Source organism: Podarcis raffonei, chromosome 4, assembly GCF_027172205.1.
Source record: "Podarcis raffonei isolate rPodRaf1 chromosome 4, rPodRaf1.pri, whole genome shotgun sequence".
Classification (NCBI taxonomy): Eukaryota; Metazoa; Chordata; class Lepidosauria; order Squamata; family Lacertidae; genus Podarcis; species Podarcis raffonei.
Window position 1 is genome coordinate 11,149,374 of NC_070605.1, and position 18,951 is coordinate 11,168,324.

An 18,951-nucleotide genomic window follows, 5' to 3' on the forward strand; every position below is an offset into this window, starting at 1 on the left:
TGAGGCGGGGTTTTAGAACACTGAAGGGAGTGGTTTCCTGTGTTCTCTCAGTGTGTGCGTGTCTGCTCCGTGGAGAGAGCAGCAAGATGTGCGCTCTGTCGCCAGGAGATTTATAGCTGTTGTGTTTTGCTAAGGAATAAAGACTTTACAGATAAGGAGACTGCTGCATCCAGCCTGAATTATTGCCCTCACACAGAACGACGTTTCTGCTTCTGTTCCGCTGTGTTTACTTTCTGCTGGAGTCAAAGGTCTTTGGGGGAAGAGCAGAGTCGCGCAGAGAAGTGTGCCGGACGCCATTGGGCTCCATAGGTTATGGCCCATCAGCAATTAAGATAAGCAACGTTCGTGCGTGTGAGAAGACTGCAGCCAAAGGCCAGCTGATGAGACGCTGGGAAGAAAGACTGCAGTCAGAGTCTGCTGAGGAGCATATGAGCAGCCAAAGGCCAGCTAAGGAGAAGCTGGTGCCAGCCAGGAGTTCGCTGGGAGGAGCTGAGATCTGCCGGACCGGGAGGCACTACTGCTACCTGTAAGTAGGCTGGGCCCCGGGAGGAGATGGCAGACAGCCAGAAGTCGTCAATCCCTTTTGATAAGGTGGACGGGAGCAAGCCCTGGGTCGAGAGAAGGCAGGCACTGAAGAAGACAGTGGGAGCCAGGCCAGAGGGGGCTGAGAATTGCTCTGAGGAAGCACCAAGCCCAGGAGGGGCTGAGGGACGCCCAAGAAGCCCAGAGGGGGCTGGAAGCCCAGGAGGGGCTGAGGGACGCCCAGAAGGCCCAGAGGGGGCTGGGACTGTGTTGGAGGGCTGCCGGAATGCCCCAACACATGAGCTGCGTGCTAGAGAAGAGCTGAGAGATGCACCTGAGAGTGGGGCTGCAAGCCATTCCAAGGGTCTTGAGAGTGCCCAGGCTGTTTGGCAGGAGCTGGAGGGGGTTTGCAGAGAAACCACAGCAGAAGCCAAAGGCCATTTCCCCAACAGCAGAAAAGCTTCAAGGAGTGCTGCTGGAAAGGTTGGGGGGGCAGAGAAGACCAAAGGCAAGTTTGCAAAGTTTTCCACTCGGCGATGTTTTGTTTGTGCTTCTTCTGAACACCTGCGTCAGAGCTGCCCACAGAGAGCAAGGGAGACAGGGCAGGATGTTTCCAAGGTTGCTTCCCATGGGAACCAGCCGGGTTTCCATGGCAACCAGACCAGAAGCGCAGGCAGGCGTGAGAAACAAAAGACGCTACGTGTTCCAGAGAAGGGAGGAAACGCTTATCAGCTGACTGCGTCAATGGCAGTTTTGGAGAACACCTGCAGCGAAGGCCCCAAGGTCGGGGGCAGCAGGAAGTCGGTTGCTAAGGCAACAAAGAAGGACAACTCCGGAGGGGGGAGGGTCCTACGTAGGGTTGTGGACTCGGCTGCTAATGGCCATCTGGTAACAGCGCCACCTGATGGACAAATGTGGAACTGCAAGGCTGTTTCAACTGGGAAAACAGTTAAATTTGCTACAGGTTCACAGGGACATGTGACCCATTTTGCTAACCTGTTTGTCTCTTTCTTGCAGGCTGAATTGAAGGTCTATGTTATCCCTGAGATAAAACATTGCCTGTTATCTGTACCTTGCCTTTTACAGGAGGGATATTCAGTGAGTTTTGAGAAAAATGTTTGTACAATTTCCAGAGGGGGGAAAAAACTAATAAGTGTTGAGAGAAATCAGAACAACCTCTTTGTTCTGGAAACACCTCTGGAGGGTGAGGGGAATACTGGGAAAGCCACTGATCACACTCATGTGTCGTGTGCTTGCGTGTGGCACAAGAGAATGTCACATGGGTCCTGTGAGGACATTCAGATGTTATCAGAGTGCACCAAAGGGTGCCTGGTAAAAGAATGTGGTCAACCTTTGAATTGCAGAGCTTGCAGAAAAGCAAGGAACAAGGGATTTAATCATCCCAGGGCGGAGAGAGTAACCACAAAGCCTTTTGAGCTTGTGCATGCAGACCTTTTTGGTATGCCACAGCCAAGTCTGGGCAAGGCCAAGTGGCTGATGGTGCTGACAGATGATTATACGCGGAACGCATGGGCATTCACGCTGAAAACTAAGGAGGAGGCAACACAACTGATCAAAGATTGGGTTGCAGAGGTGGAACTAAGGTTCTCCACCAAGGTGCAGGGGTTCGGGTGTGACCGAGGTTCAGAGGTCACTGGGTCTGCTCTAAAGGGTTTCTTTCGCCAGAGGGGGATACGTCACAAGGTGATTTTACTGTAAATTTAAACTAATCATCCTTATTCTCCTTATCTTAACCATTACTAATAGTAACCATTTACTTTAGTCCAACATCATTCTAACTGTCATTAATTTTATAATATTTCTTTAGATAGTCCTTGAACTTTTTCCATTCTTCTTCCGCTGCTTCTCTTCCCTGGTTTCGGATTCTGCTCGTCATTTCTGCCAAGCCCATGTAGTCCATCACCTTCATCTGCCATTCTTCCAGAGTGGGTAGATCTTGTGTCTTCCAGTACTTTGCAATGAGTATTCTTGCTGCTGTTGTAGCATACATAAAGAAAGTTATATCTGTCTTTAACACCCCCTGGCCGACAATACCCAAGAGAAAGGCCTCTGGTTTCTTGGGGAAAGTATATTTAAATACCTTTTTAAGTTCATTATAGATCATTTCCCAGAATGCCTTAATCTTCGGGCACGTCCACCAAAGGTGAAAAAATGTACCTTCCTTTTCTTTACATTTCCAACATTTATTGTCAGGCAAATGGTAAATCCTTGCAAGCTTGACTGGGGTTATGTACCACCTGTATATCATTTTCATAATATTTTCTCTTAAGGCATTACATGCCGTAAACTTCATCCCGGTGGTCCACAACTTTTCCCAATCAGCAAACAAAATATTATGACCAATGTCCTGAGCCCATTTAATCATAGCTGATTTAACCGTTTCATCTTGTGTATTCCATTTCAGCAGCAAATTATACATTTTTGACAAATTCTTAGTACTGGATTCTAACAGTTCGGTCTCTAATTTTGATTTTTCCACCTGGAAGCCAATTTTACTATCCAATTTAAACACTTCGTTTATTTGATGATAATGCAGCCAATCTCTCACCTTCCCTTTTAATTTATCAAAACTCTGCAATCTCAATTTGTCCCCTTCCTTTTCCAAGATTTCCCAATACCTTGGCCACTTCGGTTCCATGTTTAACTTTTTAACTGCCTTAGCTTCCATTGGCGACAACCACCTTGGGGTTTTATTTTCCAGCAAATCTTTATATCTGACCCAGACATTTAGTAGTGCTTTTCTGACAATATGGTTTTTAAAACTTTTATGTGCTTTAACCTTGTCATACCACAAATATGCATGCCACCCAAAAATATTGTTAAAACCTTCCAAGTCCAAAATGTCTGTGTTTTCAAGAAGCAGCCAATCTTTTAGCCAGCAGAAAGCTGCCGCTTCATAGTACAGTTTAAAGTCTGGCAGGGCAAACCCCCCTCTTTCTTTTGAATCCGTTAATATCTTAAATTTAATTCTGGGCTTCTTGCCCTGCCAGACAAATTTAGATATATCTTTCTGCCACTTCTTGAAACAGTCCATTTTATCCATTATTTGTAATGCTTGAAACAAGAACAACATTCTTGGCAATACATTCATTTTTATAACTGCAATTCGACCTAACAAGGAAAGCTTCAAGTTTGACCAACTCTCCAAATCTCTTTTCACTTCTGTCCAAGTTTTTTCGTAATTGTCTTTAAATAGGTTCACATTCTTAGCTGTCATATTCACACCCAGGTATTTCACTTTTTTAACCACAGTCAACCCCGTCTCATTCTGAAACCTTTCTTTTTCAACCTGTGTTAAATTTTTCTCCAATACCTTTGTCTTTAACTTATTCAATTTGAATCCTGCCAATTGACCAAACTCTTGGATTATTTCCAAAACTCTTTTCGTACTAGCTTCTGGCTCTTGCAATGTAAGTACTAGGTCATCTGCAAATGCTCTCAGTTTGTATTGTTTAGCTCCGACCTGAATCCCTTTAACCAACTGGTCCCTCCTGATCATATTAAGCAAAACCTCCAGGACCGATATAAAAAGTAATGGGGAGATAGGGCACCCCTGTCGTGTCCCTTTTTCAATCTTGAACTCTTCTGTAACCACATTATTTACAATTAATTTTGCTTTCTGTTCAGAATAAATTGCACTTATACCATTCTCAAACCCTTGACCTACCCCCATCCCCCGGAGGTTCTTCAGCATGAAACTCCAAGAAATGTTGTCAAAGGCTTTCTCGGCGTCCACAAATATCAAAACAGCCTTAGTGTTTATGTTCACTTCCAACTTTTCCAAAATGTCAATTATATTCCTTACATTATCCGACAAATGCCTTTTCGGGAGAAAGCCTGCTTGGTCCCCATGAATCTCCTCCATCAAAACTCTTTTCAGTCTCTTTGCTAAAACATCAGCAAAGATTTTATAGTCCACATTTAATAACGAGATGGGTCGGTAGTTCTTAAGTTGGGTCTTTTCAGTCTCTGTCTTTGGTATAAGTGTAATGTAAGCCTCTCTCCACGTATCGGGTGCCTTCCTCCCCTCCATGATCTCATTACAGACTTCCTTCAAAGGTTGTATCAACCCTTCCTTCAGAACTTTATAATATTTGGAAGTCAGTCCTTCCGGTCCAGGTGATTTGCCCAACGTCATATTTTGAATGGCATCTTCTATTTCCTGCGCTGATATCTCCTGATTCAAAATTGTCTTACTTTCCTGCGAAATCTTTTTCAGCCCATTTTTCTCGAGGAATTGTTGTATATCCATTCCATTCTGCGGCCCTTGTGTGTACAATTGTCTAAAGTAGTTCTGAAAGCAGTTTCTAATCTCCCCTGGGTTGCATATGTTCTTTCCATCCACTTCTAAATTTGTTACCGTGTTGAGTTTTTGTCTCTTCTTTATTTGCCAAGCCAATAACTTGCCACATTTATCTGCAGATTCAAAGGTCTTTTGTCTCATTTGTTTAATTTTCCATTCTATTTCTTGATTCATCAGTTCCATATATTGTGTTTGGTACAGTTTAATTTCTCTTAAAATCTCTTGCGATTTTGGCTTCAGTCTTAATTTCCTTTCCCCTTCTTTTATCTTTTCCAAAATTTTCACTTTCCTCTCGTTTTGCATTCTTTTCTTTAATGTATTTTGTTGTATCAGAAACCCTCTCATCACGGCTTTACTTGCGTCCCATACTATTCTTTTTTCTACTTTAGTCCTTAAATTGATTTCAAAGTAATCTTTCAAAGTTTTTTGGGCCTTTTTACAAATCTCCTCGTCTCTAAATAAGGTGTCATTCATTCTCCATCTGAAGGAACCAGTTGTTGTTTGCTTCATCACCATCTTTACTGCGTTATGGTCGGAGAGAGTTTTGGGGCAGATTTCCACTTTCTTTATGATCGACGCCATACTGCTAGTCACCCAGATTTGGTCGATCCGAGTCCATGTCATTTTGGCTTCAGAAAAGAAGGTTCCCTCTCTCTCTAATGGGTGTTTTGTTCTCCAAATGTCAATCAAGTCCATATTGTCAGTCATTTCAAAGAAAATTTTTGGTAGTCTTCCATCTTTTGTAATTACCTGTCTTTGTGCTTTATCCATATTTGTTGAAACTACTCCATTCATGTCTCCCATCATGATTAGTTTATAATCCATATAATCCATTAAAGTCTCATGCAACTTCTTAAAAAATTCTGCTTTCCCTTCATTTGGTGCATATATTCCCACTATCAAAAATTTTTCTCCTTGGAATTGAATTTCAATTGCCAAATATCTTCCTTGGTCATCTTTGAAGATTTGTTTCGGTTGCAGATTTTCCTTTGCGTAGATCACCACTCCTCTTTTTTTTACTCTGTCTGAAGATATAAATTCTTGTCCCAATCTCTTATTTATTAATAATTTTCTGTGTGCTCTTGTCACATGAGTCTCTTGTAGACAAATCAAGTCCAATTGGTCTTTCTTTAAAGCATGAAATATGTTTTTCCTTTTTCGGGGGTTGTTTAGACCATTACAGTTCCAGGTTAGAAGTTGCAGAGCCATGATGGGGTTATTTACTCTTTCCTCCTACAGCTCCCAATTTTTGTTCCTCGTTCGTCGGTGGTTCCGTGTCCGTATCTAATGAAGGATGCCCTTGCCCTGGATACGTCTCTTTCTGTAGGTCTTCTTCGTGTTCTCCCAAGAACTTGTCTTTGTCACTCACTGTCTTTATTCTTCTTTTCTTCCCCTTGTATTTAAAAGACAAGCCTTGGGGAAACTCCCACCTGAATTGTATGTAGTTCCTTTTCAGCAGTATCACCAGGTCCTTGTAGTGTCCTCTTGCGTCCAAAATACTTTTCGGGATGTCTTTAAAAATCTCAATGTGAAAATCTTCAATTCGAAGGGTTGTTTGGTAATGCAGGTTCAGTATCTTGTCCCGTTCCTCCTTTGATCTCAGAGTTATTAAACAGTCTCTGGGTCTGTTCTTCCTCTGCCTTGCTCCCAGTCTAAATGCACTTTCTATCTTAAATTGTTCTTTGTCCAGCTCCTGCTTCCAAAAGTCAGAAAATTCTTTTGTCAGGTAGTCCACCAGGTTGTCTCCTTCCTTTTCCGGCACAAGTCTGATCCTTAAGTTCCTCTCCTTGCGTTGCATATCTTGCATTGAGAGTGCCAGTTCATACTCATCAAGTTTCTTAAACACTGGTGGAAATTTTCCCTCAGCAGCAGTTGCAATTTCTTTAGCTTCCTCAGCTATCTTTCTTGTTGTAGATGATTCTTCCAATAATTTCCCAATTGCTTCTGCGTTTGAGTTCACTTTGTTCCCAAGGTCAGTTATACTTTTTGTATTTGAATCAATTTTCCCAGAGATTTCTTCAATTTTTTTATTTGTTTCAGCAACTTGTACTTTAGTTTCTGCGCCTTGCTTTTTTAATTCCTCTAAAGAGTTACTTATCTTCTCCAATACCTTAGCAAAGGATTCTTCTGAAGACATTATTTTCACTTTTGCCTTTGGTATAACTGTAGTTCCAGGGGCTCCTGATACAGAAGCCCTTCTTTGCATGGAAGAGTCAACTTTGTATTGTCTGCCAGATCTCAAGGTTGTTTCTTGTAAATCCTCTTTCTTGTGAAATTTCTCTTTACCATCTGCCATAACAAAGTCTTTTACTCAAGGTCATTCCCACACTCTTGAGCTGTCAGACAAAAAGTTCTCAGATTTTAAACTCCACTTGTTGCTGAAACAATTTGTAAGTCCTCTAGAGGGCGTACAGTCAATTCCTTACTTTCAAATTAGTCTCCCACTCTCCAGAAATCAAACAAAAGTCCTTCTAGTTCTTTTCAATTTGTTCTTTCTCTTTCTAAAGAATCCAAGTCAATAATGTCCTGCAAAATAGCTTTACTATGCAACAAAATAAATGTTTCAAGTTGAGAGTAGCCAAAGTCAGTTAGTTAGAGATACTTTTTTACCTTCTTGTATCAACGATCCTAAGCCGGTTCCTTTTCTCCGGCAGTCCGATCCCAGGTACAGGAGCAGCGGTAAATAGCTCAATTTCTTTTAAAAAGGCAGGAAAACACTTTAAAGTCTTCTTCCCTCCCCCTCCTGCCTTCGGGGAGGGAGTTCTTTGCTTGGTGGTGGATTTATTAACTCTCACAACTCCCCTTTCAAGCGGTTACGGCTGGAATGCCTTTCGCTTTGATCTTGCTACAGGACGGAAAGCAGACTTCCTTTTTGGTGCTTGTCCGTCTCGGTATCCAATTTCTTCAATTTTAGTGTCAAATTATATTTTAGCGGTCAATCCTACTCACGGATAGATGTTCCTTTTAATCCAAATTCACTGGAAGAAGTCAGCGCTCTCCGCTAATGGCGACGCGGCTTCGCTTCGTAGGCTGGGTGAAGACGACTCTCAGCACCGCTCCAACACACCCTCCGCTGATCCGCAGCCTTTAAAAAGGCTATTTCACAGCGTCGGGGGGGCGCAAAGGTGCCCGCCGAGTCTCCAGTTCACAGGCTATGCGCCTGTGATTTTTTAGGGTCCCCGCTCCGCCGTAGCTGACAGGACCCGAACCCACGAAGCAGATCTCTCCCGGAGCTCCGGGAGAAATCCGCCATTAAGCGCTGGCGCTAACCGGAAGTTGCATGCAGACCTTTTTGGTATGCCACAGCCAAGTCTGGGCAAGGCCAAGTGGCTGATGGTGCTGACAGATGATTATACGCGGAACGCATGGGCATTCACGCTGAAAACTAAGGAGGAGGCAACACAACTGATCAAAGATTGGGTTGCAGAGGTGGAACTAAGGTTCTCCACCAAGGTGCAGGGGTTCGGGTGTGACCGAGGTTCAGAGGTCACTGGGTCTGCTCTAAAGGGTTTCTTTCGCCAGAGGGGGATACGTCACAAGGTGACTTCTCCTCAGGACAGTGGCGTGGCAGAGCTTAGGAGTAAAGCTCTGGTTCAAGCATCAGAGATTCTACTGGATGACTCTGGTTTGCCTCAAAGTTTTTGGGGGGAGGCGGTAAAGACAGCCAATTTCACGATGAACAGGTGCTACAATGCAGTGGTAGGTGACACCCCGTATTTCCTGCTTCATCAGCAGAAGCCGCTTGTGCATTTCTTTCGCACTTTTGGTAGCAGAGCCATGGTGCCTGTACCAAAGTTTCTGCAGCAGGAGGGTGGCCCAAGGTACCAGGAAATGATCTTCTGTGGATATGAGCCTGCGACAAAAGGATGGAGATTCGCATATCCAGAAGATGATCAGACCAAGCTTCTGGTCAGTAAACAGGCTGAGTTCTTTGAGCAGGATGGTTGGGCAAGGCGCAAAGCGCGCTCTGACGTTCACTCAGATTGTCTGTCTGACTCTGAGGAGGAAGGAGAGCCAGAGCCTGAACCTGCTGGTGGAGACCAGGTCCCTGAACAGAGTAGGGCGTCTCCACAGGTTGTTAAGGGGGTCCAAGAGTGAGCCCTCATCTCCTGTGCGCATAATGGAGAAAGCTCACAGACGTGTCAAGTCAGAGGGGGAGTCTTCTGATGAGGAAGACGCACATGCTGGCCCCAGTGGGTCAGAAGGAGCACCCCAGTTTGTGCCCAGGCGGTCATCGCGGGCTACAAAGGGAATTCCACCTGAGAGGTTTCAGGTCACAAATGCGTGGGTTGGTTTCGCACAGCGCGAACCTGAGATTTGTGAGGTTCAACAGGTGCCTAACAACGATGCCAGGAAGGGGCGGAAGGCAATGGGGAAGGTGTTGAACACTCAGAAGTCCTCTCAAAATATGATTCGAGAGGGGGTGTGGAGAGAGGCTCAGAACTCACAGGGTTAAGAGTTCTGAGTGACGTCTCACATTTTGAGGCGGGGTTTTAGAACACTGAAGGGAGTGGTTTCCTGTGTTCTCTCAGTGTGTGCGTGTCTGCTCCGTGGAGAGAGCAGCAAGATGTGCGCTCTGTCGCCAGGAGATTTATAGCTGTTGTGTTTTGCTAAGGAATAAAGACTTTACAGATAAGGAGACTGCTGCATCCAGCCTGAATTATTGCCCTCACACAGAACGACGTTTCTGCTTCTGTTCCGCTGTGTTTACTTTCTGCTGGAGTCAAAGGTCTTTGGGGGAAGAGCAGAGTCGCGCAGAGAAGTGTGCCGGACGCCATTGGGCTCCATAGTCCATAACTTTAATGGTAGGTTTATTGTAGCTTTGAGCGACAGAATAACTGTTTGAAGGTTATTCTGAAGGTTCAAGTAGCTACACATCAGCCTCGAAATCTTACTGACTTGGAGAGGATCTGCAAAGAGGAGTGGGACAAAATACTTCCTGAGATGTGTGCAGACCTGGTGGCCACCTACAAGAAACGTCTGACCTCTGTAATTGCCAACAAAGGGTTTTGCCACCAAGTACTAAGTCATCTTTTGCAAAGGGATCAAATACTTATTTCACTCATTATAATGCACACCAATCTCTGACTTTTGTCTTCTGGGTTTCTGGGGGTTTTCCTGTTGTTATTCTGTCTCTCACAGCTACAATAAACCTACCATTAAAATCATGGACTGGTCATTTCTTCGTCAGAGGGCAAACGGGCAAATTTAGCAGGGGATCAAATACTTTCCCCCCTCACCGTATATCCTCAGTCTTGGCATCTGCCATGCCAGGGAAAGACACTCTATTCCTTTCCTCCTATCCTCAGAAACAAGGACTGTTCCATCATAGGTTTTTCTCCACCTGTAATCGGAAGTGGTACAGTCCTGACCCATATTTACCAACTCACCAACCAGTATCTCTGTTGTATTTGAAAATAATTCATGTGTGACGTGTGTGTGTGTGTGTGTGTGTGTGTGCGCGCGCGCACGGACACACTTAAACATCATGTTTATGTATGCAATTGTTTTAAAATGTTTTTATTATATTGTGAACCACTTCAGGATTTCTCACGGGAAGCAATTCATAATCGAAATAAATCATCGCTATTGATAATAACAGTAGTAATAGCCATCTAGCGTTTGTGGGAAGTTCTGAGAGACTGTTTCAAGGACAAGAGATGTTGTGCATAAGGTATATCAGTTCAAAATGTTCCCTTGCTCCTCCCTCAGACTGCAGAAAGAAGACTCAATAATGCAAATTAACATATGCAAATCGGATTAGATGTTTAAAGCATAGACTGTTTTTAAAAGCAAATAAACACAACCTGTGCATGGCGGATGAAAACCATCTAGCCTCCAGAGAGTGCAACAAAATATGTTTAAAATTAAGTCTGCACTTTCTCACTATACTCCACATGGGGGAGCTCCCATAATACTTGGTCATGAATGTTCAGAAGCACAAGCTGCCAATTCTCAACCGTCTATTTAGCCTTTGGAAAGTGTTGACACAGAGTTTTTGTTTTGTCTCAGCCAGCCACAAGGCAACCCCCACAAAGATGGTGTAATTGCTCATGGGTCACGGTAGGATTTGAACCCAAGCCAAAAGCCATCTTCAAATCTTTCAAGGGCTGTCACATGGAAGAGGGAGCAAGCTTGTTTTTCCCTGCTCGGGAAAGTAGGACCCGATCCAATGGCTTCAAGTTACAAGAAAGAAGAGCATAATCACGTTACGCACGGTTTTGCATATCGTGTGTACCCAAAGTCTTGGAGCTGCCCCACAGCTAGTGGGCAACAAGGAGAGAGTATTCCCAGAGCTCGCACTCAGAGCAGGCCTTGCAGAGGGCTTAAACACTCTTTCCGTATTGGGTAACCCTAAGCAGACCCAGTAAGAAAAGAGCTTTTCAGTTTTTCTGCCTTGCTAGGGGGGCAAGGCCAGCTCAGCACGCCAGGTCTAGGAGGCCCAGGACGCTCATTTGAGACCTCGCAGGAACTCAGATGTCGCCGTGTAATCTTTGAAGCTCTCTGCCCTGCTTGGATTTAACTTGTGCCATTTCAGCCAGTGTGCCTTCAACCACCCATGGTTGAAATCGCAAAGGTTAAATTCGCATAAGCCAGGGGTCAGCAACCTTATACAGCCATGGGCTGGTCCACAGTCCCTCAGACCATGTGGGTGGGCCGGACTATATTTTGAAAAAAAAATAATGAACCAATTCCTATGCCCCACAAATAACCAAGAGATGCATTTTAAATAAAAGCACACATTCTACTCATGTAAAAACACACTGATTCCCAGACTGTCTGTGGGCTGGACTGAGAAGGTGATTGGGCCACATCCGGCCTACGGGCCTGAGGTTGCCTACCCCGGCATAAGCCATGGATGTAGTGTACAAGCATCCCCCAGCACTTACGCAGGATTGATTCATGCGCAACTGCGCATATGTGCGGTGCTGAGAAATGAAAAAATACAGTGGTACCTCTGGATACGAACGAGATCTGTTCCGGAGCCCCGTTCGCATCCAGAAGCGAACGCACCCCGTGTCTGCACGTGCGCGGGTCGCGATTCGCCACTTCCGCACATGCGCGTGACGTCATTTTGACCGTCTGCGCATGCGCGAGCGGCGAAACCTGGAAGTAACGCATTCTGTTACTTCCAGGTTGCCGCGGAGTGCAACCCAAAAGCGCTCAACCTGAAGCAACTTCAAACTGAGGTATGACTGTAAATAGATTCAAACCTGGAAAAGGCAAGACAAAGTTGGAGAGTCCTTGTGGCTCGCGAGGAGACCCTCCCCGGAGCCCAAAGAGAATGGAGAAAGCCCCAATGAGACTGGGGGCACAGCGGGGCTTGGTTTAGGCTGCTGTCAGAGACTGGCTGGATGAGGAGTGGTGGTGGAAGTTACCTGACTAAGATCCCTCCAGAGAAAGCACAGAGGGTTTGGATCCTGGCTCCTGGTGGTGGGAATCTGGCCACACCCCAGAGGAAGGGAAAGCTAGGAAGTACTGGAGGCTGGGAGCTTGGAGGATGAGGAAGAGAGTGAGGCAGACACAGAGAGGGTCCCTTGGGGCTCGCTGTAGAGAGAGGACGGGGCCTGACAAAGAGGAATAGGGAGCGAAGGGGGAATTGCAAGCCAGTATGAGCAACCGCTTCACCTAGACGAGAGCAACCCTCGGTAATCTCAGTGTGTTCTTTGTTCTGCATCCTTAATAAAGAAACTAGCTGCAAGTTAGCCAGAGTTTCACTTTCTTTCTCTGATCTGCAAACAACCTGTTCTCCTTGTTGGCTGCCTGACAGCTTCTCAGCCTCCCCACCGAATAGCTGACGTGTGTGGTAGCGCAGCAGCAGCTACTTTCCTGCTCGTCTCCAGCCTCCAGCCAGCCCCAGGGCTTCGATCCTAGTTTGAATTTTGGTCTGGATTTCAAATTTTGGTCTGGGTGGGAAAGAGAGTAGCAGAGGGGGTTTGAAGGGGGTTTAGGGGTGGATTCCCCAATTATGCAATTTTCACTTATGCAGGCGGGGTACCAGAACGTAAGTGGCTGGGGGCACACCTGTGCTGAATATTTCGGCAAGATCAAGTGGAATCAGATGGAAATTTAGGCTGGGGCATTTCTTAAGTGGGGAAGGGAGTCCTTTTAATTTTTGAAGGCACACGCTTTTGATACAAGAATGGGCGGCTAGCTCTGCTGGGTTTGCTTCCCACGCCGCGGCGTCCGTCTCAAAAGGGCAGCAAGCCGTTCGACCTCCTCATGGGATGCGGAGAGAGGACTTCCGCCAGCAGGCGGAGGCGATCCGTGAAGAGCAGAGCTTGGCTTCCGGATTCCAGGTCCTGGTTGAAGACGAAGAGGTAGACTTTGGCCAAGACGCTCAGGAACCCCAGGCAGACGGCCACCGCCATAAACAGCCACACGACTTTGGACAACAGCAGGAGGAGGCTGCTCTGCATGGCCAAGGAATCCTGGACCAGCTTGGCTTGGACCATCTCGTGCAGCAGAGACGGGACCTTGAGGCTCTCGTCTTTCTCCAGCCTCATGAACGACGCCTCTTCCAGCTGGTCCTTCAGGCAGAGGATCTCGTTCTCCTGGACCTCGCGGATCTGCTCAAGCTCATCCAAGGTGCGCTGGAGCTCAGCGGCTTCGCTCTGCTCCTCTCCGAATCTCTGCTCGGCCGTCTCGATCTTTGACTCCAGCTGCTTGAAGTAGCTCACAATGTGCTCCATCACCTGCTTCATGCGACAGATGTCCTGGTCTTGCGTTGCCTTGTAATCCTGGAAGAGAACGATGTGGCCGGACACCTTTTGTATTTCGGTCCTCAGCATCTTGTTGGTGCCTTTCAAGGCCGTGTTCTGGGATTCCAGCTGCGTGATCGTCTCCTCCAGCGTCCTCAGAACTCCCTGGAGTTCCTCTTCTTCCTTTTCGAAGTCCTCCGCCATGGCTTTGAAACACTCGATCTTGGCTTCCAGGCTCCGGTTCTGCTCTTTGACGCTCCTGTTCTCCGTCAGGATCTCCTGCTTCTCAGCGTCAAGGTTGGCGGCCGTCTCTCTCAGGTCCCAGATCTGGTTTTTCAAATTCCCGTTGGCATCTGTCAGGTGGCACAGCGCAGACTTGTCCATGGTGCAACAGGGCTTGGCTTCCGAGAGGAACAAAGGGGCTGTGGGCTCTGCAGAGATGAAAAAGACAACGTGGGAATAAACAACGTCTCATCTTTCTTGCCCTCTCAATATCTCAAGGGCTGTGTGACGTTAACATATGAGAGTGCTGGAGGTGAAATAGTTAAACAGGTTACCCAATCAGGACCCAGGGGGTGGAGTCTGGGGGGGCAAAGGGTGGAGTTCATTGGGAGTTGGTTGGAGTGGGAGTGAATTGGGATAGAGTCTGTAGGTAGGTTGAGTTAGTGTAGTGAAATAAGCTGAGTCAGGAACAGTTAGGGGCTAGGAAAACAAGTCAATATCTGAGAGGTGGTTGAGTGAGGGAGAGCAGGTAGCGGAAGTTATAGGTCTGGATAGGCACCCCATGATTGTAATTGACCGATACCGTTTATGAAACCACACGCTTGTTAAACTGCAATAAATAAACAGAAGTTTATGTTCCAATTTAACCCTGACTGGACTCAGTATTGTACCAGGTGGGGCCTGGGTGGTGGCAGCGAGAACTAAAGTGGTGGCACACGGATCAATAGACGGTGAAACGTCCGGGGACCCTGTGTGATCGCCACAGGCTGTCACATAGAAGAGGGAGCAAGCTGCTCCCTCTTCTCTCGCTCTGGACCCAAACCAATGGCTTCAAGCTACAAGAAAGGAGAGCACAACACAAATTCACGGAGAACTCTCTGACAGTAAGAGCTATTCTAACAGTAGAACTGTAGATGCTTTAGTTGAGACGCCTGCATTGCAGGGGCTAGATGACCCTTGGCTCCTTCCAACTCTCCAATTCTATGATACTAGGGTCTCTGCTATGCTATTTGAATGGCGTAGGGATGCGGGTGGCGCTGTGCTCTAAACCACTGAGCCTCTTGGGCTTGCCAATTGGAAGGTTGGCGGTTCGAATCCCCGCGACGGGGTGAGCTCCCGTTGCTCCATCCCAGGTTCTGCCAATCTAGCAGTTCGAAAGCACACCAGTGCAAGTAGATAAATAGGTACCACTGCGACAGGAAGATAAACAGTGTTTTTGCGTGCTCTGGTTTCCGTCACGGTGTCCCGTTGCACCAGAAGCGGTTTAGTCCTGCTGGCCACATGACCCGGAAAGTTGTCTGTGGACAAACGCCGGCTCCCTCGGCCTGAAAGCGAGATGAGCACCACAACCCCATAGTCACCTTTGACTGGACTTAACAATGGAATAGCATTGTTTTATTGCATATTTTAATTATATTTTAATGCTTCTATAATTTGCTTTTTTACCTGTAGAGGATTATTTTGCAATTAAACTGTTTATTCACAACTTGGGACCAATTTACCTGCAAGATCGCTTTATCCAATATGTGTACCCCTACAAGCGCTTCTGTCTGTAGGACTGGTACTTTTGCAGACGCCACATAATATTCGCTCCACATTTGGAAGAAATCCATCTTTTTGCATGGCAACACCTACCCTTTGGAACTCTCTGCCTATTGATATCAGACAAGCGCCTTCACTGTACTATTTTCGGTGCCCGCTACAGCCATTTTTGTTTAGACAAGCCTACCCACCTGTGTAAGGGACGCGGGTGGCGCTGTGGGTTAAACCACAGAGCCTAGGACTTGCTGATCAGAAGGTCAGCGGTTCGAATCCCCGCGACAGGGTGAGCTCCCGTTGCTCAGTCCCTGCTCCTGCCAACCTAGCAGTTCGAAAGCACGTCAAAGTGCAAGTAGATAAATAGGTACCGCTCCGGTGGACAGGTAAACGGCGTTTCCGTGCGCTGCTCCGGTTCGCCAGAAGTGGCTTAGTCATGCTGGCCACATGACCCGGAAGCTGTACGCCGGCTCCCTTGGCCAATAAAGCGAGATGAGCACCGCAACCCCAGAATCAGCCACGACTGGACCTAACGGTCAGGGGTCCCTTTACCTTTACCTTTTACCCACCTGTGTAGAATGTTGATGTATGTTTTAATCTGTTTTTATTTCATTGCTGGTTATATGTTTTGAATGTTTTAAACAGTTGTTTTCCCCAATAATTTTAAAACCACGTTGACACCGTTGGTTGTTTTTTGTTGTTGTTTTGTTTTTTTACAATCAAGCAGCGAGTAAATTTTATGAAACGAATAACCGCAAAAACATTTTATTTATTTAAGTCTAGATTATTTCTTTTGCAATATTGAGTTTCTTCTATGTTTGTTAACAGGGCTGATTTCTGTATTGCTTGATACGTTTTGTAAACTGCTTTCTCACCCGCCCCCCCTGTTTTGGATTTGAGAATAAGTGGGTGCCTGTTGTAAGCTGCTCTGGGTGCAGTGGAAATAAAATTCAAGCAATCTCAAAATGCCAGGGCCATAGGTGCCAACTCCCGGAGGCCCTGGGTGCCCGAGCACCCACAAAATTCCCCAAGAAGGTGCCGGGGCCCCACGAAGTTTGGTGCCATGGCCAGGCACTTTGCATGGCACCCACGCCCCGGGCACCTACGGTCACAGGACCAAGCTGGAACGTCTGGCCAGGGCTCTGATTGGTTTCGTGTAGAAAAGGAGGTGATGAAATGAAAGCAGAAAGCCAAGCATTGGCTACTCACCCAAGAGCCAGAGTTTTTGAAAGGTTTTTGCCTACATGCTCTCCTGGAACTCAGCCCCAACCAATCCAAGGCTGGCTGCTGGAATCTGGCCTGCAGCTGATGTCACAATGTCTAGCCCTGAGATCATTCTCAGAGGGCGTGGAAATGGAGCTGATGCAGAAAAGGCCTAGTGCTCGAAGAATTAAGAGGAGGAAAAGCACCAACCCATTTTAACCACAGATTGAAAGATTCAAAATGTTCCGTCCGGCTTAGGCTTCATCGCTCACCCGCTTCCACTTTTTTGGGTTAAAGGAGGGGAAGGAGGAGTTGGGCCACTGGGATAAACTGCCTTCATGTCCAATTATTATTATTATTATTATTATTATTATTATTATTATTATTATTATGGTTTCCCCAGCCACTCTGGGCGGCTTCCAACAAAACACTAAAATACAGTAACCTATTAAACATTAAAAGCTTCCCTAAACAGGGCTGCCTTCAGATGTCTTCTAAAAGTCTGGTAGTTGTTTTTCTCTCTGACATCTGGTGGGAGGGCGTTCCACAGGGCGGGTGCCACCACCGAGAAGGCCCTCTGCCTGGTTCCCTGTAACTTGCCCTAGTCCAAAGCCCTAGTAATAAAACACAGGATTTAAATGATTGGTTTTTTTCCTATGGTTTTGGCGGTTCTTATTTTTATCTGTAAGCTGCCCATCTTGAGTCCCCGTCAGGGAGAAAGGTGAGGTATAAATCTAATAAAGCAACAACAACAGCAATAAACAACTCATTGCATTGCAGAGGGTTGGACTAGATGAATCTGTTAGGATATTTCCGTTCCACCTTAAAAAGGAGCAGGCTTTGTGAGTCACAGAGTCTGCGTATTTCCTGTTCACAGGATGTTTATGTTGTCAGTTGCTTTCATTTCCTTCTTGTTGCCTGAGCAGACCGGAGCAGGCGGTCATGTTTTTCTTTGTTCTGATCAACGCTGAATAAACTTGGAAAAATGCTCTCCTGCTGTGCATCTTTCGCTGTGTGAATTCTGCTGATAGAGTGTGCACCAGCCTAAGAATGTGGCAATGTTTTCTGAGGCTTTGTGTCGCTAAATGCAGATACTGCGTGTCTACGGGAGATCGATGGCTCATCCGGCAGCCGGCTTGGGGGCTATGATGGACTTTGTCTCCCTGGCAGTATCCCAACAACAGGTTATGGGCCCAGATTCACGGCACTTACAGGAGAGTAAGACTGCGACAGACTGCTGAAAGGTATGTGTTGGAAAAGCGAAAGCAGAGGCTTTTCTGAATGCCGTGGAAGAGCTTTTGATGTCCGGCAAGACTAATAGATCTGGGAGCGGTGCCAGAGAATTTGTGATTAATGGGCTGCCGAGATAAGACGTCTTTGAAGGCATAAAGGCTCACGGCTAAAGCAAAAAGCTGGAATGGAGTTTTTCCAAGCTTCTGAGGCCACTGAGTGCCCAAAGTTAAATAGGGTCTCTTGTTGTTGTTGTTGTTGTTACAGCTGCACATGTCAGCAGCCACCCACTGCCTTTAAAAAGGCAGAACAATTCACGGGGGGGGGGTATTTATCTCCGTGTCTGTCTGCTAATTCTTTTTTAATAATTCTATTTTAATAATGATGATGATGATGATGATGATAATAATAATAATAATAATAATAATAATAATAATAATAATAATAATAATAATAATATATTTATACCCCGCCCGGGCTCAGGGCGGCTAACACCAGTAAAATTACAGTAAAAACATAAGGAGGGGGGCAACCAATTTAAAATACAGGTTAAAATGCCATTTAAAATGCAGCGTCATTTTAAAGTAGCCGATAAATCAAGACCATAAGGGTCAGACTGAGTCCAAACCAAAGGCCAGGCGGAACAGCTCTGTCTTGCAGGCCCTGCGGAAGATGTCAAGTCCCGCAGGGCCCTGGTCTCTTGTGACAGAGCGTTCCACCACGTCGGGGCCAGTACTGAAAAGGCCCTGGCCCTAGTTGAGACCAATCTAACCACCTTGTGACCTGGGACCTCCAAAATGTCATCATTTGTGGACCTTAAGGTCCTCCGCGGGGCATACCAGGAGAGGCGGTCCCGTAGGTACATGGGTCCTAGGCTGCATAGGGCTTTAAAGGTCAAAACCAGCACCTTAAACCTGACCCTGGACTCCACCAGGAGCCACTGCAGTTGGTAACTGCATTTAACTCTCTTTTTCTCTAATGAGCTCAAGGGGGTCTCCATTGTTTTCTCCCCCTCCTCATTTAAACCCCCCACAACACCCCTGCAAGGTAGGTTAGGTTGAGAGGCAGTGAGCGGTCCACACAGTCACCCAGCAAGCTTCATGACCGAGTGGGGATTTGAACCCTCGTCTCCCAGGTCCTAGTCTGATGCTCTAACCACTACGCCACATTGCCTCTGGTCCTGTTGTGAGCTTCTCAAGAGGCATCTGTCTG

At 46.3% G+C, this 18,951-nt stretch overlaps 1 protein-coding gene across 1 annotated transcript; it reads right to left on the minus strand.

The window, feature by feature from the left end:
- Positions 1–12,927: 12,927 nt before the first annotated feature.
- Positions 12,928–16,624, minus strand: LOC128412487 (myosin heavy chain, skeletal muscle-like). Its single transcript, XM_053385454.1, has 2 exons — positions 16,516–16,624; positions 12,928–13,979 (listed from the first exon to the last, which is right to left on the minus strand). The coding sequence occupies exon 2, from the start codon at positions 13,930–13,932 to the stop codon at positions 13,039–13,041; it is 894 nt and encodes a 297-aa protein (XP_053241429.1). The 5' UTR covers positions 13,933–13,979; positions 16,516–16,624; the 3' UTR covers positions 12,928–13,038.
- Between the last annotated feature and the right edge of the window lie 2,327 nt (positions 16,625–18,951).

What these genes read in the sequence shown, in the direction of transcription:
- LOC128412487 (XM_053385454.1), bottom strand. Translation starts at nt 13,932, where the DNA reads ATGGACAAGTCTGCGCTGTGCCACCTGACAGATGCCAACGGGAATTTG.